Source organism: Zootoca vivipara, chromosome 6, assembly GCF_965207765.1.
Source record: "Zootoca vivipara chromosome 6, rZooViv2.hap1.1, whole genome shotgun sequence".
Lineage (NCBI taxonomy): Eukaryota > Metazoa > Chordata > Lepidosauria > Squamata > Lacertidae > Zootoca > Zootoca vivipara.
The window spans coordinates 54,688,224-54,709,967 of NC_142589.1; the positions used below are offsets into that span (position 1 = coordinate 54,688,224).

At 45.7% G+C, this 21,744-nt stretch overlaps 1 protein-coding gene and 2 long non-coding RNA genes across 22 annotated transcripts in view; 1 reads left to right on the top strand and 2 right to left on the bottom strand.

Annotated features, from left to right (window-relative positions):
- MACF1 (microtubule actin crosslinking factor 1) overlaps positions 1-17,955 on the top strand; it is a 292,907-nt gene extending 274,952 nt beyond the window's left edge. For 13 of the 20 annotated variants that reach the window (XM_088672217.1, XM_088672219.1, XM_060275855.2 and 10 more), the window contains 11 exons: positions 652-815; positions 3,133-3,295; positions 3,640-3,794; positions 5,362-5,436; positions 6,240-6,257; positions 9,175-9,292; positions 9,881-9,949; positions 12,490-12,701; positions 13,287-13,397; positions 15,108-15,231; positions 16,202-17,955. In XM_088672217.1, the coding sequence (XP_088528343.1) occupies positions 652-815; positions 3,133-3,295; positions 3,640-3,794; positions 5,362-5,436; positions 6,240-6,257; positions 9,175-9,292; positions 9,881-9,949; positions 12,490-12,701; positions 13,287-13,397; positions 15,108-15,231; positions 16,202-16,458 (1,466 nt within the window). In that variant the 3' untranslated portion in view covers positions 16,459-17,955. The remainder of the gene's footprint in view (positions 1-651; positions 816-3,132; positions 3,296-3,639; positions 3,795-5,361; positions 5,437-6,239; positions 6,258-9,174; positions 9,293-9,880; positions 9,950-12,489; positions 12,702-13,286; positions 13,398-15,107; positions 15,232-16,201) is intronic. The other 7 variants (XM_088672220.1, XM_035119740.3, XM_088672211.1 and 4 more) reach the window with 6 other exon arrangements.
- LOC148685342 (uncharacterized) lies at positions 8,877-10,554 on the bottom strand. The gene is made up of 2 exons (XR_015950571.1): positions 10,442-10,554; positions 8,877-9,485 (listed from the first exon to the last, which is right to left on the bottom strand). It is a non-coding gene; the product is annotated as an uncharacterized LOC148685342 (long non-coding RNA).
- On the bottom strand, positions 13,954-20,864 carry LOC148685343 (uncharacterized). Its single transcript, XR_015950570.1, has 3 exons — positions 20,796-20,864; positions 18,492-18,603; positions 13,954-15,055 (listed from the first exon to the last, which is right to left on the bottom strand). It is a non-coding gene; the product is annotated as an uncharacterized LOC148685343 (long non-coding RNA).
- Positions 20,865-21,744: the final 880 nt, after the last annotated feature.

Sequence of the window (21,744 nt, forward strand, 5' to 3'; positions counted from 1 at the left end):
TGATCAATAAATAAGTACTGTATATGTGCTCAGGAACATTCATATCATCATCGGCATTATGATTACTACTTTTATTATGAAAATTACTGATGCTACTATTACTACATATTCCATGGCTGAGACCAGTCTTTAAAAAAAAAGTCTGGGCTGTAGCTCTGATGTGCCTTGGCTCAGATGCAAGCTTGGGGTGACTTTCTGCACCTCCTTGGGCCAGGATGGGCAGCCTTTGGCCTAGTTTCATAAGCCCTTGGCAAGCAATCATTTCAGGCCTCAGGAGTCTGTCCCAGCAGCCTGCTGGGCAGGGTAGGAAGAGAGAGGAAGAGGCGTGGGGGGGGGGGTAGAGAGAGAGAGAGAGGTGGCTCCGTCTACCTCCAGCTTTAGCCCTGCCCACAGTCAGCATGTGCCCCCCAAGGAAACACAGCCCTTGTCAGGAAACCTGCTACCTGTCCCTGTCTTGAAATGCCCCATGCAGACTGCAGGGTTGATATGATCTTAGTGAAGTTTCCAGTTTCATCTGAAGAAGGAGAGCTCAGCATTTAGTTCCTGCCTTTCCTCCTGTGCCTCTTCCCCATAATTTTTTCGTTGCATCCCTTCGGTTTGCTCAATTTCTGCTATGTTTCCTCCCTGCCCCTGTCTTTTTTTTCCTCTCAGGAAAACCCCTGAACCAGACAGCCCCACCCCCAATGCCAATTCTCTCCCAGTCGGAAGCAAAGAACCCGCGCATCAACCAGCTTTCGGCCCGCTGGCAGCAGGTGTGGTTGCTGGCGCTCGAGCGGCAACGCAAGCTCAACGATGCCCTGGATCGGCTGGAAGAGGTAACCACTTTCCCTTCTTCATGTGCACAGGGAACCCCTTCCCAGCATAGAAACCAATGCCCCGGTTGAGAGAAGCTGGGTCATGATGGTGTAGCACTTCTCCCAAAGGCCCGGCTTCCAGGGGTTTTGTACAGAGCTCTCTTCTCCTGCCAGTTTCCAGCTACAGGAACTGTAGGGTTTGCATGAGTGCAGGGAAGAATGGAGTAAAGTGAAAATGAAACAAAGACAGCCAGAGTTTGACCAGCAAAGACTCTGAGCATGTCAGGAGTGCATGCGGAGAGTGGAGTGTGTCTCCTCTCTCTCTGCCAGGTCGTTTTTATTACACAAAGGAAAAGCATCACAGAATTCAAAAGGACCAATCAAATTCCTCCAGGTACATCCCAGAAAAACCCATGCAGTCCTCACGTGGGAGAGGATCAGATTGACAAAGAAGTCCTTGAAGAAGCAGTAAACAAACTTTCCCAGGCTATAGACCTCTTGCATTCCTAGGCTTCATAGCCATGCATATCAAAGAAGAGAGGGGATTAGGAAGAAAGAGAACGATAACATCCTAGCGTGATAATTCACATCCTGATATGAGTTGCCTTTTGTCAGGATGTTAGACACCTATATTCTCTTCAGGAACTCGGCACATCAGCATAATTACCTCAAAGAGAAAAGTTACCAATGGGAAGTATTTAACAGCCAATTATAAAAATGCCAATTGTGAAACTCAAGCAGCATCTGGCTAATTCAGCATCAATCCTTAGCATAGCTGCCAAGTCTCCCGTATTCCCCGGGAAACCCCCGTTTTTCCAGCCGTTTCCCGCTGGCAGCCCAGATTTTTAAAAACCCCATAAATCCCCCAGATTCTTACCGGCCCGGAGAAGCTCCTTCTGCGCATGTCTGGAATCTGGACATGCGCAGAAGCGATTTCTGGCGCTGCGGCCATTTTGGAAATGGGCAGAGCATGCATAGAAGCAACTTCCGGTGCTGCTCTGCCCAGTTCCAAAATGGCCGCAGCGCGACTTGCGGTGCTGCGCCACTGCCAATCCCGGATTTTTCAATCTGGGAGTTGGCACCTATGGTCCTTAGATGCAGAGTGACTTTTCCACTTCTAGTACTGTAAATGAAGAATGAAAGCAGCAAAACTGTGCAGCCTGTGCAATTCATATCAGAAATCATTTTATAAGTGGTCCAGCCAGAAGTAGTCCACTGCCCCTGAACCCCAGTTGAGAAAATGTCCTACTCAACCGACACACTGACCATTTAGCTTTATGATTTCCTATATCAATTTTTCAGGACGCTACAAGGAACTGTAGCTTCCTGGTGTTCTTGATGGTGCGCCTCACTTTCCCTTCAAAGGAAAGTCAGTGGGTGGAAGCTTGTATATAGCCTTTCCATCTCCCTTTGGGGAAAGGAGGTGACTGCAGTGAGGCTGGAGCAGGGGAAGGCAAACTACCTTCTCATTTCCTTTCCCAAACTGGCCCTGCTTTAAGGCTGCTTTTCAGGGTCTGCAAGTCTTAACCACATTTCCTGTTTCCCTCTTGGTGCTGTGGGGTGTGCTTGTTGGGGTGAGCAAGCCTAGGCAGGGGCCTCACCCATCCCTGCCCCCTAAAAAGCAACTAAACCACTTCATGATCGTTTTGCCTTGTGTAAGTTAGAAAAATTACTGGTTTTTATGCCACTATAATAATAATAACTATTTCTGTGCCTCTTTATTCATATATGAGTTTACAGTCATTTGCAATTTGACAATACTAGCTAATTAGAGAAGGTAAAACAGGTAATGCAAAGAAGTCTGTACAACAGCAGCAGTGCCCAAAATGTAGAGCAGGGCAAAGGGGCAAGTGTGGAATTTGTATCTTAACTGCTTTCCTCTCAACCATGCTGCTTTCGGGGAACAAGGTCCAACATTCCCAGTCCTCCATAGGACTGGCATTACTCACTAAAAGATGAAGAAATAACACAGATGGATGGGAGCTGGCAGGGCATACTTTTAGCCCACCCCAAATCCATGCAATTGCTCTTGGCCCCTTGCCCTTGGTGTACAATTAAAAGCCCTGGTAAAAGAGGATTCTCAGTTGCACAGGAAGCCATTAGATGGCTTCTCCCACTACAGACATTCACCCCTAAAGACGTGAGGGGCCAGGGCTAAATGCACAGTCCCACTGTACCCCTTCCTTATTTTTGTGAGTTTAGTGTCAACCAGACAAATCCTACACTTTGAGAGAAGAGAGAGCTGTACTGCTGCCTCCTGCATCTTAGGAGATGTAAATATTTGTAGATCCTCTTTCCAAGTGAGATGTAAAACAGCCTTTCCTCTTCCCTTCTCCAGTTGAAAGAGTTTGCAAACTTTGACTTTGATGTATGGCGGAAGAAGTACATGCGCTGGATGAACCACAAGAAGTCACGTGTGATGGACTTCTTCCGGCGGATTGACAAAGATCAAGATGGGAAAATCACGCGGCAGGAGTTCATTGATGGCATCCTGGCATCCAGTAAGCCCCCTACCTCTTTTAATGCTTAAAACACTTTCAGCTGCCTTTACCTACAGGCTTAGTTTTTTTCCAGATTGAGGAGCAGGAAGCAATTCCTGCTTAGTGTCAAGCAAACAGCCCTGCCTGCAAGAAGAGCCATTGTGGTGCAGTATAGTGTAAAAACTGTAATAAAAGTAATAGTGCTTAGAGTGTTGGACTAGGAACTGGGAGACCAGGGTTCAAATCTCAACTCAGCCATAAAGCTCACTAGGTGACCTTAGGCCAGTCACTGCCTCACAAAGATGTCTGACAAATCTTGCATTTGGAATCGGTAATGGAGTTTCCATCTCTTCTCTCCCATTCAGAATTCCCCACTACTAAATTGGAGATGACTGCGGTAGCTGACATCTTTGACCGTGATGGGGATGGTTACATTGACTATTATGAGTTTGTAGCTGCTCTGCACCCTAACAAAGATGCTTATCGGCCAACAACAGATGCAGACAAAATTGAGGATGAGGTAAGACATTTTGATAAGGCAGCAGGGATCCAGGGGCTATGGAGATAGTTAAGCTGTTTCAGTCTCACACTGCTCCGTAAGCACCTAGGATGCAGTTGGTGCTGTGTAAGTTGTGGAAGGATGCCTACTTGATCTTCCTGCCCTCCCTCCCTTTAAAACCCACCTTTTCCAGAAAGCCTTTGGCAAAGCCACCACCTGGTCTCCACCCCCTAATTCAATAGCCCCATATTCTTCTCCTGCTATCCTTCCTTGTTACTTCTTTTCTAGATTGTAAGCTCATTGGGAAAGGGACCTGCTTTCTCATACTTTGCAAAGAACCACATGCATGGATAGTGCCATAAGAATAATCATAATAGTCACAAGTGCCAGCCTTCATTTGCTCAGGGCTGTCACATCTCTTTTGTATGTAAAAAGTCAAGGAATCAAAACTTGTGAGAGTGAGAAGAACTTGAGTCAAGAAGTGAGAGACTTTGCCAGTGCAATAACATCCAGGTGTGGAACACACTCTGCTCTAAGGTTCAGCTGGTGCTAACCTTTGTTAAATTCCTAGGTCACTCCTCCAGGCCTACTAAATTTTACATATGTAGCTGCAGAGTTCCAGAGAGTTGCTATAAAAAAACAGTAGGAGTTGTTTTCATGGTGTTAATTGTATTTTATTGCTTTGTTGTATTTTAATTTCATGCAACCCACCCTGAGATAATTTGTGATGACAGGAGGGATATAAATCTTTAAAATGAATATATAGTAGAACAGGATTTTGAATCTTATCTGGGGAAGGCAGTGGGGTGCAATAAGTGGCAGGGGGAGGCCCAGGATTGGGGGGAATGGGAGGAGTGGGAAAGGAAAGGAAAGGAAAGGAAAGGAAAGGAAAGGAGAAATAATAATAATGATAAAAAAGAGGATAGTCTAGAAAGATATTTGAAGTTTTAATATAGACTTGGAAGTAGTTATAGGCTGTAATATAAGAGTTATGTTAAGGGTTTAAAAATAATATGAGATAAGATTGTTAAAGGGTTAATAGTAGGAAAGGATGTTAAGGAGATTTGTAATATGCTTTATAATTATGAGGTAGAAGTTACTAAAGATGAATTATAATGAACCGCAGATAGAGGATCTGAGGAAGTCACCCCAAAATGGTAAAGAAAAGAATAAAAATTTATAAAGTCAGATATTTTGTTTTATGTGGGGTTTTTTGTTGTGTTTATATTGTAATTGTGTAGTTATTTGTTTATTGTTTTATTATGTGTGTTTATAAAATTATAAAACCAATAAAAATTTTTGAGAAAAAAATAAAAATAAGTAGACCCTCAGACTTGTTCCACTGGGGTCTTGGGTTAAAATCCCTCCCATTCAACCATGAAGCTCACCAAAACAGCCATAGTCCAGTCACCACTAATCTTCCTATCCTCACAGGGTTGTGGTGAAGATAAATTGGGACAATATTGCCCACCCTTTGTGGTTTTTCAGTAGGGACTGCCTTAAAGTAAAAACAAAAACCTTTCAAACCAGTTGGAGAGCTTTCCTGTAGTTTAGCCTAATGGAATCTTCTTTTCTTTCTACCCAACAGGTGACCAGGCAGGTGGCTCAGTGTAAATGCGCAAAGAGATTCCAAGTGGAGCAGATTGGAGAGAACAAATACCGGGTAAGCTGAAGGGGGCTTTGCTTGCATTGACAGTTGGAGGGGGAGAAGGTCCTCTGGCAGCCTGGCAGCGCACAATCCTATTCATAGAATGGTGGTTTCATTGTAAAGGGTTTAAAAAAAAGTTCTCTAATTTCATTTTGTGGACCCCCATTTCATTCTGTGGCAGGGAACTCCATGATTGACTGGGGCGGGTGGGTGGGAAGTGTTTCCTTTTGCCTGTTTTACTTTCCAGCCCTATGTGTTCCTCTGAGATTTAAACATATTCCTTCTGAAAATGCTCATGGGGATATTGTCTCAAAGAGGCGACTTCTGTGCTGCTTCTGTTTTTGTCTCAAGTTCTCAGCATCTTCCATTGGCAATAGAGCCATCTAGCTTAGCTTCCCCACGTGCCTGAACCGGGTGCAGTTTTAGCCGAGGTGCAAACAATCTGAGCAGCCACTTGTGGGTGGCTGCATTTTTAAGGAACAAAGCAGGGGTTATAATTATCACTTGGGTTGGCAAAATGTCTTGAGCTTGCCCTGAAGAGTGGAGTGTGTAAAATAACCAGCACTGGCCCTTGTCACATTTCTAAAGTGTACAAGATCTTTGGCTTGGTTCGTTAATATAGATATGTATAAAAGTACCAAAATGTGACATTTAGCATGCTGAGTAATGTTGACTATACACATCAGTGATACTTGTAGTTAACAAGACATTTTTCATAGTGATGCTCTGTTAATGCTGCTCAATGTTTTTTGTTTCCTCTTTCTCTCTCCCTCCCTCCCTCTCTCTCTCTTTCATTTGTACTTTCTTCTCCTTTGTAGTTCTTCCTCGGCAACCAGGTACAGTGTGCCTTGCAATGCTGTCTCTACATCCTTTTATAGATTGTTTCCCTTAAAAGAATCGCATGTGTTGTCCCTTTACAAACTGATATTTTCATTGCTATGGGTGGCTGTGCTGGTGTGGATGCTGTGGTAAGAGCTTGCCTGTAGTAACAGCCAAGATTCTGGTATACAGTGACATAAAGATCAAGGAATGGAATGGAAGCAACACTACAAATGTGCAAATGCACCCATAGTGACACACACACACATGGGCACTCACGGAGGAACTTTCATGTGTTTTGTGTGCCAGACACTTTTTTAGAAAATTAAAACTCTTGGTAGTAAAGCAGCCTTCACCAACTTTGTGTCCTCCTGATGGTTTCAACTGTGACTCCAGTCAACCCCGATTGTGCTGGTTGGGACTGATGAGAGTTTCAGCCCAAACCATCTGAAGAGCACCATATTGGCAAAGTCTGCATTAAAATAACTTATATTTGACTTCTTGTGCAGCTAAGCTGGAAAACTGTGCCGGCAGGACTGAATGCCTCAAAACTGGCTAGCTAACTCAAATGGGCTTAACTTGAACCAGGCTGTAGCCCTTGAACCAGTCTCTGAAGCCCATTGTTCAGCCATAAGAAGTATTAGAGCACAATCACAGTTTGATTCTGTAAACTCAGTTCCACATAATTTAGAGATGTAGAGAAAGGATTCCCATTGGAGCTGAGCACTGTATAATCCTATGATTTCAGAACCTGCCACATAACTTTTCCGGTGGGGGATTGATGGATATTTTCAATCACTAGCAACTGAGGCTATGCTGTTAACCACCAAAATAAAATATCCAGAACTGACCAAGGGCACATAGAGCAGAACATACTGTGCATGCAAATCCATGCCCCTGAGGCATGTGAATAGCAGGCTCAGTGAGCTAATTATCATTTCCATTGTGTACCTTCAGATTTCTAATATCATACTTGAGGCAAGAGGACACATTTCTCTTGCAGCTCTTCACAAGTTTGGTCCTTCCACTGTAACATCAGAGCAAAGATACCAGCAGGATACCTAGTTCTTAGAATGCATCATCTCTTGGTTCTTCCAGGAGGTGTAGCTTCTGTGCCTCTTTCACAGAGTTGAAATTCTTGCAATGTATTCTGTATACCAGTATCTGGATGCCTTCCAATTAATTTTCCACCGCTTTTGGAATGCAAGCGCTGAATCCATTTGGATAATTTCCTTCCATAATTAGCAATAAAGCTTCAAGCCATCTGCATGGATCATATCAAATAACTCAAGGCTTCAAGAAGATAAAATGAAAAAAATGCTTCTCATTTCCTCCTGCATAATTTTGAGCCAAATCATAACTCCAGAGGGAGTTTCAGCAACACAGAGAAGAAATCCATTTTAAACTTGTTTTGTGAGATACGTTTTGATAAGGTAGTGGGAAACTAATGTCTTCAGTGCCTTAATTTTGCTGGACAGGGTGGACTGTTTTTACTTCAAATGAGCCCTCAAAGCCTAACATTATAAAAAGAACTGGAATTTCATTGAACTGGTAGGAAAGAGCACAGTTAAAGTTAAAGTCAGAAAATCAAACGGTGAGCCAAAAACACAGAGAAGGTCCATGCAGCTGATTGCAGTTACCTTCCCTCACTTTTGTAATGTAGAAATGAGAAATTCCTCACCTGTAAAACATGGGTAAAAATTACCTACTTTACTATGAGGGTGATGACAATTAAGGGCAGTGAAAAATATTCATATAGCACTTGGCATTTCCAGTGTGCATTATGGATACTGATCTTTGCAGAGCAGATTTCTAGTGAGGCAGGACATGCTGCTTGGTCCATTGGTCAAGGCTTCAAATTGTGGAGATGTCATACTGCTAGTGATCATTGCAGTAAATGTATTTCTGATCCTTAAGGCTACCACTTTGCAGGTTTGCACATCTCTGGCTGCTGCAATTAACTCTTCTGCTGCGTGGTGGTGGAGATGTCATGTACCATTAATTTTATGGGTCTTCAGATCTGGTGAAGGGCTTCCCTCCTTTTTGATGAGAGTGATTGGTGGGATTCTGTTATTGAAATTCATTTGAATTCCAGTTGTCCTCTCTCCAGAAATGAACTGTATCAAGACTGGTATGCAACTGAATTCGAACCATGCTCCAAACAACCCCCCAAGTCCTTTGTTGGGAAATTGCTCAGAAGTTCGAAGTTCTGGCTTTATTTTATCTTCCACATAACACAATGCTTACAGTTGGCCCAGAGACAAATGGGCAAGCCTTTAAGGGAACACAATAGATGTGCAAACACTGCAGAGGAGATATTTTTGGTGAATGTGGACATTGGGCACTACCTCACCCTGAGTCCCCTTTGGTCTGTCTGGTCCATAGCAACCTTAACTGTCTAGCCGATGATCTCCAGGGCAGTCTCTGGCAGGAAGAGAGAAAAGGCCTTTCCCATCACCTACTGCTTGCCTGATTCATTTTAACCTGAAATGCTTCCAGGGATGGGCTATGGGGTCTTTTCGGCACAGAACAGGTGCCCTGCCACTGAGCTGAGGTAGCTCCAGCAAAACAAGGGTGCGCCTCCTTCATTTTCATTTAGTTATAGTTAGCAGTGCATTAAAATGGATCCACTCTGGTTTTATTAACATCATCACCACCATTATTTATTCATATACTGCTTATAGACTTCTAAGTGGTTTACAAAGCATGAAAACCAGTTATACAAACATTTAAAATAATGAACCCATGTAGACATTAAAAAAATTAAATTTCTTGAAGGCAGCTAGTAAGTTCAGGAGAGAGGCCCAGTGTCAAAGCCCATCCTGCTGCAGTCCCTCACCTGAAGCGGCCCTGCGCTGCCACCTTTCTTTTTTAATTGCAAGGTGACTTCGGGGGTCATCTAAACCATTTCCCTCTCTGCTGTTCCCTCCACAGTTTGGTGATTCGCAGCAACTGCGGCTGGTCCGTATCTTGCGTAGCACAGTCATGGTTCGCGTTGGTGGAGGATGGATGGCCCTGGATGAGTTTTTAGTGAAGAACGATCCTTGCAGAGGTAAGTAATGGAGAGTGAATCTTAACAAACATGGGGCTCTTAACATCCCCCAGTGTAAGGCTGTGAGGTGTCCGCCATTAACAGTGAGCGGGCCAGGACCACCCATGGAGCACAGCCCAACCCAGCAGGAAGTCTTCTTGAGGTCAGTCAAAAGTGGCTTGGCCAAGGACTTCTTGAGGAGGGTGGCATTGTCCTGTGTTGATGAGTGGGAGAGAAGTGCCAGTGAGGTTCTCTGCTGCAAACACCATGATGTCTTGGGCAGACCCTAGTCCATCCTGAATGTCAGCATAAGTACCAAAAAGTACTTGACTAGGAGTTCCTATGTAACACTCACATGTGGGAGGGGGGGAGGAGGAGAGAAGTGGAATCCACCAGAGCCCCCACCCTCCCACCCGCCTCTTCGCATCTGTGGGCTGAGCTCTCTTCTGGTACCCCTTCCATTTTTCCTCTAAAATGGCTGCCCTGCATGCCAGCCAGCGTGGAAGAGACTTCCCTTGCCTTTTTCCTCCTCCTCCTCTTTGACCCCCACTGCTGTTGGTTTTTCCTGCTCTGCCTTTTCTTTGTATATATGTATTTTCTTTATTCTAGTTCACCACCCGGGAAGTAAAATAAAACGCTCTGATTCCAGCTCTTCGATTGCCAGTCAGTCTCCGATAGGTTGGCGGTTTTTCTTGGCTTCCTCTCACTACTCCTCTTCCACTTGTTGGGAATGGCTTTGCTTCTCTAACCTGCCTTGATCTTCCCAACCATCCCCTCTGGCCCAGAATAGTACTTTGCTGTAGTGAAGGGCATGGGGTGGGGGCAGAGAGAGAGACAGAGTTGTTGTTTTTTGGCTGGTTTGGGCTGAAAGCTGCAAGGTGAGTAGGCTTCACAGCCCCTGCCTCATCTTGTTCCTGTCTGTCACAATGGCCCTGAACTCACCATTCATTTTTTTCCAAGGACTCAAGAGAGGGTTGCAATATGTATTCTCTGCACCAGCTTAAGCTCGCAGCAGCCTTGATGGGTTCAGCTGAGCGAGAGCAGCTTGCCCGAGTGAGGAGCAGGGATTTGGGCCCTGGTTCAACACCAGACTAGCTTCCTTTCTTGCCTTTTCTGCATCTCCCTCAATCTCCCCCCAAAATTCCTCCCCTTTTCCATTATAACGTTTACCTTTTCTTCTGGAAATTGCCAGTAAGTAAATATGGTGTTCTGTAAGACAAAGGCTGATGTTAGAGGCCTGAGAGGGGATGGCTACCCACCCAACCCTTCAGCCTGAAGTCTGGGCCCCCTTCCTTTGAAGACAGTTTATTCCTTCTGGCCTGTGGCTGTTGGGTGGCCATTTTGCCCTCCCCTTCCATGATCGTTTGTCTGAATGTGGCTGCATGCTGCCATGTTGTAAAACCTCTGGGATAGTCTTCGCCAGTCAGTGCTTCCCAGATGTTTTGGACTACAACAGTCATCAGTCCCAGTTAACATGCACTATGAAAGATGGGGCTTATGGGAGTTGTAGTTCAAAGCAAATGGAGGGCCTAGGGTTCAAGAAAGCTGCTCTAGGATTTCTGTTTCTTGATTGCCTCTTGGTAATGCTGATTCTTCTGTTCCCGGTGCTGCTCTTGAGCACTCCTGCTAGGCGTCCACAGATTGTTCTGACGCAATCCTAGGGGTGCTTCCAGATGGGAGTTTATCATGGAATCAGTGCTCCTGATGCATGCAAGTGTTTTGCAGTCCACACAACATTGTTGGCATCAAAAAACCAGCTTGTACCAACTCTGAATTTGATCTTACTGGGGGAAATCTGATAAATATATATATATATATATAAACCCAGTTGCCAACAACCCACTTGCAGTATTCTCAATAGCTCGTTTGCAAGCTAAGCCCCTCTCTGGAAGCCCCCTTGGCAGCTGCAATTGCTTGTCTTGGGGTAGGATAATGTGTGGAATTTCCAGCTGCCCCTTTTTCTGCCTGGCAAGGCTTTATGCATGGTGTCTTGCTCACTTAACAAAACTGCTCCTTGCTGTGTATATCTGTTTGTTAGGTTTGTTGCTGTTTTTCCTGTAAAACTGCAGCATATGCACTGTTTTGCTAAGAAGCAGGTGGTATAATTGCAAAGGAAGGAAACTGAAAATTGGGGAAGGGGTGTAGTTCAGTGGGAGAGCAACTGCTCTGCCTGCAAGTGGTCCCAGGTTCAGTTCCTGATGACATCTCCAGGTAGGGCTGGAAGAGACTCCTGCCAGAAATCCTGGAGAGCCGCTGCCAGTCAGTGTAGGCAATGCTGAGCTATGGGGATCAATGATCTGACACAGTATAAAGCAGCTTCCTATGCTCCTGTATCGTGGTTGCAAATTTTAAGTCAGGTTCATTTCCTTCCATTTCTTGAGAATCAGGTGAAAATGAATTGAGAGCTCTTTAGACGACACTTTGTTCCCCAGACCTCTTGCCACATAAACTTAGCTAGGTGTGCTGTGCCAGCAGCTCAACAAGCTCTGCTTTGGGTCAGCAGGCTTCCCACATTTTTGGGGGGGGGTGTCATAGAATTGTAGAGTTGGGAGGGAACCCAAGGGTCATCTATCCACCCCCGCAATGCAGGAATCTTTTGCTCAGTCTGGGGCTTGAACCCACAACCTTGAGATTAAGAGTCTCATGTTCTGCTGACTGAGCTATTCCAGAATTCTTTGGTGCTGAACTGAGACTGGGTAAAGGAGACTCCCACCCCACCCACCCCACCCCCAAGGGTCCCTCACTAGCCTGTAAAGCAGATTGTACAGAAGGATGTAATAGATGGCGTTGGTGGTATAGGCGAGACGGGCGCTCTCTATACGTGCTTAGAGGTTGCATATCTGAGTCCTGTCAAAAGCTGTGTGTGGACTTGCCCTGTTGCAGGCTGAAACACCACTGCTCTGAATGATGGTTGTGGTGGGGGCTTCTATATGAGCTGCAAAATGCTCCTAGATCTTTCCCCTCCTAGGAAGACTTTCCCTCTCTATCTTGAGACTTTTAACCTGCTGCTGGTGTAGCAAAGTGAGAAGACCAAGGAGTCTGTCTCACAGAAAATGAACTGGAAGGAGGAGGAAAGAATCCAAATCACACCCCAGCAAGCCTGCACCAGGGAGTCAGAAGCATCTGGCTTTGCCTGGCTTTGCCATCTGTTTATATTTCAGACTCTGGTTTCTTTGGCTTTTTTTTCTTCATGTTTTATGGTGGTTCCTTTCCTACAGCTCGAGGAAGAACTAACCTTGAACTTCGAGAGAAATTCATTCTCCCAGAGGGAGCTTCTCAGGGAATGGCGCCATTCCGGTCCAGGGGGCGCAGGTCAAAGCCCTCCTCTCGGGCAGCCTCCCCAACGCGGTCTAGTTCGAGCGCCAGCCAGAGCAACCACAGCTGCACTTCGATGCCCTCCTCCCCAGCCACACCTGCAAGCGGGACAAAGGTGAGAGGGCTTCTTTAACCATTTAAAATGGCTTCTGTCACTCAGTTGCTCCAGGACAGGTACAGGCCTCTGAGTCTGCAGTGGGGCCTGTCCACAGAGGACAGAACTTTCAGGGTTCACTCAAACATTTATTTCTGCACACAACAACAATGAAATGCTGTCACATCCAGGTGGGTAGAGTGAAATGGCGGAGTTCCTCTTCCCCTCCCCTCCCCTCCCCCAAATTACACCTGTCTGTGTCTCATTTTAATTTTTGGGCCATCCCTGGTTTGTTTTCCTGGCTTCTGTGATCCTGAGAGTTTTTCTCCCCTGACACTTGGCCTGGGTGAGGTGGCCACGTTGGCAGTGGGCACAGAGCACAACCCCTACTCGTGTGACTCTCATCTCGTCGCCCATTTTGTATGTTTGCCTTCATTACCTGTTGGGTGTGTTTTTTTATTTTATTTTAGGGTTTATTTAGTTTTCTGTTTTTATTTTCCTTCCATCTTGTACACTTCTCTCCCCGCCCCACCCCTCCTTTCCTTTCACTCCCTTCCCCCTTCCCTCCCTCTCCCTCAATTTCTCTTTGGATTTTCCATTTCACAGACTCCGCATCACTTCACTCGCAGTTATGACAAACCCTGGTTGGTAAACAGCAAGGCAGGTACCCCTTTGAGGGGCTACGATAATGCTGACCTCCACCTGTCTGCTTCTGAGGTAGAGTATGGCTTATATGGGCCAGTCCCTGTTGCAAAAGGAGGAGCCCCCTTGGCTTCCTTTCCCCCTCTCTTAATGCTTTCCTTGTTATAACAGCGCTTGATAACACCTCTTTCCATGCTAGGGCTGCTGCTGTGTTGCTCATGGGGCTTCTAACTCCTGTTTCTTAAAGAGAAAAAGATTTGTTCTTCGAAATACTCTTTCAAAACCAACAGAACATTAACACACAGTTTGCAACCAGTTTGTGTTGAAACAGCAAACATTTTCCCAGGAGTTCAAAGTGAGAAAATCTTTCAAGTTTGGGGCTGTTTTAGAACATTAAATGAAAGAGAAATGATAGAGGAGGGTATCACTTAAAAGTCGGGGCTCCTGAATAAAACAGCCAAGTTAACACTTTGAAAATGAGTGCCTGTGTCTGTACAGAAACCCCTCAATTTGTCATCCCACACACGACCCAGGTGAGAATGTTGGGAGGGGAGAAGCTTCTTAGAAACATCTGCCTGGCTGCTCTTGGAGGTAGGAGGCTGGGTTAGATGGACATCCTTTTCCCTCCCTCCCAGCCAAACAGGAGGAGTGGGGGTGGTATTAATGATGGGCTACCAGCTTTGTGTCCATATAAGTTGCTCAGACCTGAAATGATAGTTGCTTCAGTTTGGTTTTCTCCAACTGGGTGCCCTCCAGATGTCTTAGAAGACACACTGTGCTGGTGATCAGAGTCATGCTCCAAAATGTTTGGAAGGCAACAAGTTGATGAAGCCGTTTTTGGAACATAGGATGCTGCCTGAGTCCATCTACCCCAGTGTTGTCAACACAGGCTGGCAGCAGCTCTCCAGAGTCCCTGGCAGGAGTCTTTCCCAGGCCTACCTGGAGCCGCTGTTAGAGACTGGACCTGGGACCTTCTGCATGCGCAAAGCATGTGCTTTAGATTAAGCATTTCCCTGCTTTGCGCCACTAGAAAGGCAGAGACAGTTGGTGCACCAGCAATGGACTCCCTCTTCACATCTAGCGCTTGGGAACTGGAGTGAATTGGGAGGATGGCTTTTCCTCCCACTGAAATAGTAGCTGGCATCCTGCTCCACACCTGCTTTAAAGAGGTTAATGGGAGCTGCAGCTGTGGTGTCCAAAATTAGCAGGATCCCGCCCACTTCAGGACCAAGCGGATCCCCTGCTCTTTCCGGACAGGGGTGTGATGACTTGGACTATACCTCACCAAAGGTGCCTTCTTGCTGCTCATACTCCTCAAGTGCTCAGGAGCTTCTTTCCTGCCCTTTTTAGAGATGGCAAAGACAGGGGTCCAATTAATGAGCTTGCCATCCAGCGCTGGTAAAGAGGACTAATAGCAGAGAATGGCCTTCTTGGTGTGTCTTGTCTGTCTGCTTCTCTTCTTGGCCTGCAGCACCTTAAAGGTCATGAGGAACATGGGGTGGGTGGGCAGGTGAAGAGCTGAATGTCCACAGAAGTTCCCACGTGGTACTTCTTGGCTACAGCAGCCACAATTTGGTCTTTCTGGGTTCTTGTTTAACAACTGTTGAGCCCCTCTGTGGTTCATGGGGAGGGGGCAGCAGGGCTTGATGCTCCTTCATTCCTCGTTGACCTTTAAGATGCAGTGGGGGCTGCAGTCTGGCTGCTGGAGTGCAGGGATCCTCTCAACTCAGCACCTGTTTAGGAAGCAAATGATGACTGTTGAGATAAACGTCTCTTTCTCCCAAGGTTGTTCCCTCTTCAAGCAGCAAGCTGAAGCGACCCACTTTCCACTCCAGCCGAACTTCTCTCGCTGGCGACACCAGTAACAGCTCCTCGCCAGTGTCTTCAGGTGCCAAAACTAGTCGGGCTGGTAAGTGCCTTTCTGGAATTGACACAGTCCCTGCTTGTATGCTGCATGTATTGCCTTTTCATTCTTTGTTTTGTAAATCACTTCAGGGCTTCCTTTGGTTGTGGGGAACAATGAACAAATTCAGTAAACTGAACTGAACATTCAGGTGAACACAGGAGTGGGACTTGGGCCAAGGTGCTCTGAGTTTCAGCCTTTACTTCTGATAACCTGATGAGGGTTACTTCTGCTGCTGGGGGCTTCTGCTGGGGGCTTCTGCTGCTTACAGTCTTCACTCTGCCCTTGTAAGCCTTAAGTGTACTTGCAGCTGGTTTTATGTGCTCTTGGGAGCACACTCTGTGTGCACCAGTCAACGGGTCAGAGCTATTGCAGGTGGCGCCAACTGGAAGTTTAGCACATCTTTACTATAGCCAATTCCATTTATGCAAGGTTTTATTATTTTAGCCTGCAGTCCTGCCCCCACATAGCTGTGCATAAGCCCTCTTGCACTTGGTGGGACTTCTGAGTAGAAATATATATGGGATACGCAGGAGCTTTTTGTTGAGAAATTAATAGCAAGTGAAAGCCCCCATGCTTCAGTGATTCCTCCAAGATATAAGGAAGCCCACACATGACCCCGCCTGGCCACAAAGTGGAATGAAGCACCGATGGTGATACAGCAACATCAGCCAGTTTGACTGTCACCCCCACTGGCTGCAAAGCAGTTCCAGAGCAAGGGCTATCTCTATAGAGAGTAGTATACTGAAATAGGTTCAGCTATGTTGTGGGGAGGGCCTGATTGCTCAGGCATCAACTGCTTGTGGTAGCTGTGAGGGCCACCGTTCCAGCGCACACACACAGGATGTCTAAAGGGAAGGTGGCATCTAGCTGGAAAACAAGATGGGGGCTGCCCTCGAGGGACGGAGGAATAGCATGTTGTAAGGCCTTCCTGGGCTTCCATGGTGGTGATGGACATATCTGTTTTACTTTTCAGATCCTAAGAAAACGAGCAGTCGTCCTCAGAGCCGGGCAGGGAGCCGGACAGGGAGCCGTGCCAGCAGCCGGCGGGGCAGTGACGCATCTGACTTTGACCTCCTAGAGACACAGTCAGCCTGCTCAGACACTTCCGAAAGCAGCGCAACGGGGGGGCAGGGCAGCTCCCGACGGGGCATGGCAAAGCCCTCCAAAATCCCCACCATCTCTAAGAAAGCGACCACAGCCACCCCCAAGACGCCAGGCCCCAAGAGATAATAATAATAAGACCCCATGCACACATCTACACATACACACAGAAAAACAAAAAAAACCTGTGTCCATTTTTTAACCCTCCTTCATACATTGGATGTATATTTATGCTACATGGGAGAAATTATATTGTTAAAAGTGTAAAAGATTAATTGTGTTATGAAGCTGCCTTATTTTGTTCTGTTAATTTTCTTTTTTTGTAAGTTACTATTTTCATGTGAATATTTATGTAGATAAAACTTGCCTTCTGGTGACCTCCTTAGCACTGGGAGGGCCCAGGGAAAAAATGAAATGTGGGAGAGAATAGAAGCAAGCAAAAGGTCAAGATGTGAAAATGTAAAAACAAAAAGTTAAAAAAAATTATATAAATAGGATTTCTGTGCAGTGCAGGAAGTGATCCTGCTTTATCTTTTAGGATTATTTCCTAAATGCATCTTTATAAAAACTCAACTTGCTATCTCAGCAAGGTAAATTATATTTAAAAGCAACACCTGAATATCCAGCAGTGTTCAAGGAATTATTTCTCTCTCTTTTTTTTCTTTTCTTTTCTTTTTTCTTTTTTGTAAATCAAGGATACCTCAAAAAGAGAGAAATGTGAGGTGAGTGGGATCTGGGGCTTCTGTTTCCAGTTTTTAAAAGAAATCATTGTGGTTTTACCTGAAGATAAAGTGGAGTAAGTTTGAACTAATAAATTTAAAAAATTGCACACACGCTACATACAAGTAAAGATGTTCACTAAAATGCTGTATTTAGCGAAATGAAAGTACTGTCAGCCGCTGAGCTTTTAAAGAACAACTAATACTATGTTTTCAATATTTTACACTTGAAGCTCTCCAGTAGCATCATACATGTGTGGACGATGCCTGGGGTTGGGGCACACACAGCAAAACCTTTGAGCAGTGGAGCCAAAGAGGGGAGTTCCCACCCACAAAACTTGGTTCCTCTCTCACATTGCTGTTAAAACAGAAAAAAAACTGACTTCACTTTTTAGTTCACGAACTGCTATTTAACTGCATTGTTTCCTATTTATTGTCTCAACTGGTTAATGCTACTTCTGACCAGACTGATGTCCAAGAGGCCCCTCCAAACTCCAGGGGAGAAGCAGACGACAGAGCTGCCTTCAACACGCACAGGAGCTTGTTCTTGGGAATTTTAAAGTGCATCACCAGCAGCCCCACTTGTGCGCCGCCCCCTCCACCCCCCCCAGCTCGCTTTTATATGATCATTTTTTCCATTGTGGAGGGGAGAAGAAGGGGAGGGGTGTTTTAAAAAGTAAAGCCAACTTTGGGACAGTAAAGAAGGGGGGAGGGGCAGGGAGTTGGGGGCTACTTGGTCTTCCTGTATTTATTAACTTTTGCTCTTTCCCCTGCTCTGACTGACCATATTGCTGTGTGATTCTCTCAGTTGGTTTAATTGAGCCAGAACCTGAAGCTCTACCAATGAATTGTTTAAAAAAGAAGACACTTTTGTATTAAAATTGCTTGCAGTAATAATAAAAAGAAACTTGCCTCTTTTTATGCCATGGAAGAAGCCACTGGATTAGCATTAAGAGTACAGGTGTGTCTTCCCAGCCAATCACTTTTCCTCTGGCACAGAATAGAGCCGCCTGCTTTCTCTGTGATTATTTGTTCTATGCAGTGGTTCCAAAACTTTTTTGAGCCTCCCCCACTTGGTTCCATAAGATCATCCCCAGTGCCCCCTGCCCTATAAAAAACATTCTGAACGACCCACTATGGAAGACAACAAAATTCAAATTCAAAACAGTGACAATTGCACATTTATTCAAAATTCAATTAAAACTACTTGGCTTAATTCAACAAAATTGATGGACTTCCAGAGCTACCAGCTTTCAAAACCCTTGCCTCTTACCAATCCGCTAGGTAATCCCACTGCCTCTCGGGGGGCAGTACCCCACCCCATTTGGGAACCACTTCCAAACCATAGAAACCAACAGATGTGTACCAGACTACCACAAATTATGGGCAAGTTAACCAGTCCACTGTCTCCTAAAGGGCCTCTGCAGTAAGAGACCAACTTACCATGCTCCTGGCTGTTGCGCTTCTAAAGGGATGACGTTCCATCTGCTCTGCGCTTTCAAAGCACAGGAGGGCAACTCACAGCAGCGTTTGGTTTGGCTTTGCTTTTGTTTTGCTGTGAATGGGGAAACTTGACATGTTAGGTGAATGTGTATATGAAGCACTTAAATGACAGGCAGCATCAAGGACAATATGTGTACAAATGATAAAAGGATAGAATGTGCTCATTTCCATACTTAGACTTCCCAAACCATATCGGGAGTCTGTGCAAAGCCCACAAGCAGGACAGGAACACAAGAGAAAACTCTTCGTGGTTTCCAGCAACTGGTATTCTGAAATATTACTACCTCCTACCATGGAGGCAGAGCATTGTTGCAGTTGATAGGCTTATCCATTAACTTGTCCAGTCCTCTTTTAAAGCCATCCAAGTTGATCGCCATCACTGCCCCCTGTAGGAGCGAGTTCCATAGTTTAACTGCACTGTGAAGAAAGACTTTCTTTTGTCTGTTCTCGAACCCTCCAACATTCAGCTTCATTGGATGTCCAAAACCTCCGGTGTCATGAGAAGGGAGAAAAATATTCCACTTTCTCTATTATACTGCAGCCAATACAAAACACCTTGTCTGTGGTCCCACTAAGTCAATGGTGGCATGTTGAAATGGATGTAAAGATGGAAGTTTGCGGTTTCCACAGATAATTGTGCCCTGCTTTTTTCTTTTTGAGCACAGCACTTTCATTTATGAGCTTCTTGAAATTGGCAACATGGGGTTTGACAGTAATTATGTAGGCAATGATTATAGCAATGTTCTTGTAATTTGGCAACCCTGCAAGTAAGTTGACACTGCCCTCCAGAGCTGTGGAGTGCACACATTCAGTAACCCAATACTTCAATTTAAACTTATTTCTTTTTTTCTGGCTTTCATGGAGCAATGCTACTGTCACAATTTCCCTGCCGTATAGAGACAGAAAGAGAAGGTCCAACAGGGGAGGAGAAGCAATTAGTGAGCCAATCCCAGAGCAGCATTGGAACCTTCAGCCGGCTTCCAAATGGGCAAGACCAGGTCTGTGTCCTGGCAACCATGTAAACACACAGGCCTGGAATCCAGAGCCACAACTGCCCCTTTTTAAATCAATACAAATGGGGTTGTTCTTCCAGGGCCCAACAAGCAAACAAAGTTGTCATTTGTTCTCCAGGCTCAGACTGCTCCTGTGCCTTTTCAAGCAGCCTAACATCCAGAAATTGTGCTTAGGGTAGGTTGCCACATGTAAATTCCATATGCGTGAAGAAGAGATTTGGCAGGACTCTGGCATGACAAGCTGCTAAATTCCCTCTTACCCAAGACCATAGCCTTTTATCTACAGGAGGGGCCCCAATCAAGGGGCAGAGCACATGCCTAGTCTACACAAGGTTCCCCAGTTCGATCCCTAGCATCCGCATATCTAAAAGACTCTCGGATGCCAAAGCTGAGCTCCATATAAGGCACATAGATGCTCACAGGCAAGCTCAGCTTCTGAAGTTTTAAAATGCTCCTAATCCTAGATGCACCTGTTCTACAACAACTTTTCTTTCCACTGAATTAGCTGAATTCCACTATTAGCTGAATAGGCCACATGCTGAATCCTTAGTGTCATGCTCCAGGGAGATGCAGGGCTCAACTGGATTCAGGGTGCCAAAAGATCAAGTGACAGGTGCACCATCCTAAAGGACACCTCCCCCCCCCAAAAAAACCCAAGGAGGTCATTATGTGGATTCCACTCTTCCCACTTTCAGTAAGGAAACCCCTGAATACTAATCCAAGTCATGCCATCTGTTTCCTACCCTTCTCTCTCCCCTTCATCATCACCTCAGTTAATTTAAGTTTGAACCGGAAGCTCTTTAGGGGCAGAGACGCTGCTTTTCCCAGCTTATGAAACACTGCTAAATTCTGCATATGGGTACTGATGGGGCTGCTTTTAATCATAATAAATAGGAAGCCAGGTGTCATACTTTGCAAGAGCCGCCACTGGAACCACCTCTTCCCTGACACGCAGCAGATGAGTGTCTCTCGGACATTCTGCAAAGGAGAGCAGAAATGCATCTGAGTCTGAGGGAGGGATGGACTGGGCGGGTGCTCAGCTACACTCCATGCCAGTTGGGGCAGGGTGCAGTCAGGTCTGGGGGGACTCTGAAAAATTTGACCCAGTGGGTCTGTTTCCCCCTCCAAAGTGTGGCTGGGGGTATCAACACTTACTCTGAATAGTCTCGTCTCGAGGGCCCTAGCACAACTGAAATCACACTGGCAGGAGAGACTCCCATCCACCCCATACCTTTGCCTGCAGCCAAGTCCAGAGAGACGCCGCAAGGACCTGTTGCCTGCTTCACAGTGAGTTAGGCTCAGAACCCCATTGTCATGGCAACCATGGGTGCCAACTGCCCTTGGCCCCAACTGCCACTTTCAGAATGAAAGAACTGGGGGGGGGTTTGTTGGGAGGGGAGTTGCTGCTGTTGGTTTATTGAATCTTTATTTTAGATTTTGCTGTGATTTATGTGGAAAATGTTCAGTTTGGTTTTTTAAAATATTTATTGTTTAAAAAGGTAAAGGGACCCCTGACCATTAGGTCCAGTCGTGACCGACTCTGGGGTTGCACACTCATCTCGCATTATTGGCCGAGGGAGCCGGCGTACAGCTTCCAGGTCATGTGGCCAGCATGACAAAGCCGCTTCTGGCGAACCAGAGCAACACATGGAAACACCGTTTACCTTCCCGCTGTAGCGGTTCCTATTTATCTACTTGCATTTTGACGTGCTTTCGAACTGCTAGGTTGGCAGGAGCTGGGACCAAGCAACAGGAGCTCACCCCGTCACAGGGATTCGAACTGCCGACCTTCTGATCAGCAAGCCCTAGGCTCAGTGGTTTAACCACAGCGCCACCTGGGTCCCTTTTTTTATTGTTTAGGACTACTTTTGTTATGCTGAAGTTACATATTTATTTATTTTCACATTGTAAGCCACCATGAGCATGGTTTGAACTGTAGAAAGGTAGCATACAAGCATGACCATTACCTCAGGACCGCAAAACAGACAAGGTTGCCCAAGAAGGGCAAGGGAGGAATTTGACCAAAAATAAGTGAAATGACTCTGTCACCTGAGGGGCAAGAGTTACATGAAATTGCCCTGCTACCAAATCTGGTTCTTTGGCATGTTTTCTTTGGAGAAAAACCAACTGAGTTCTCTGGGGCTTACCTCAGAGTAGACGTGTGTAGTTCTTTACTGCTC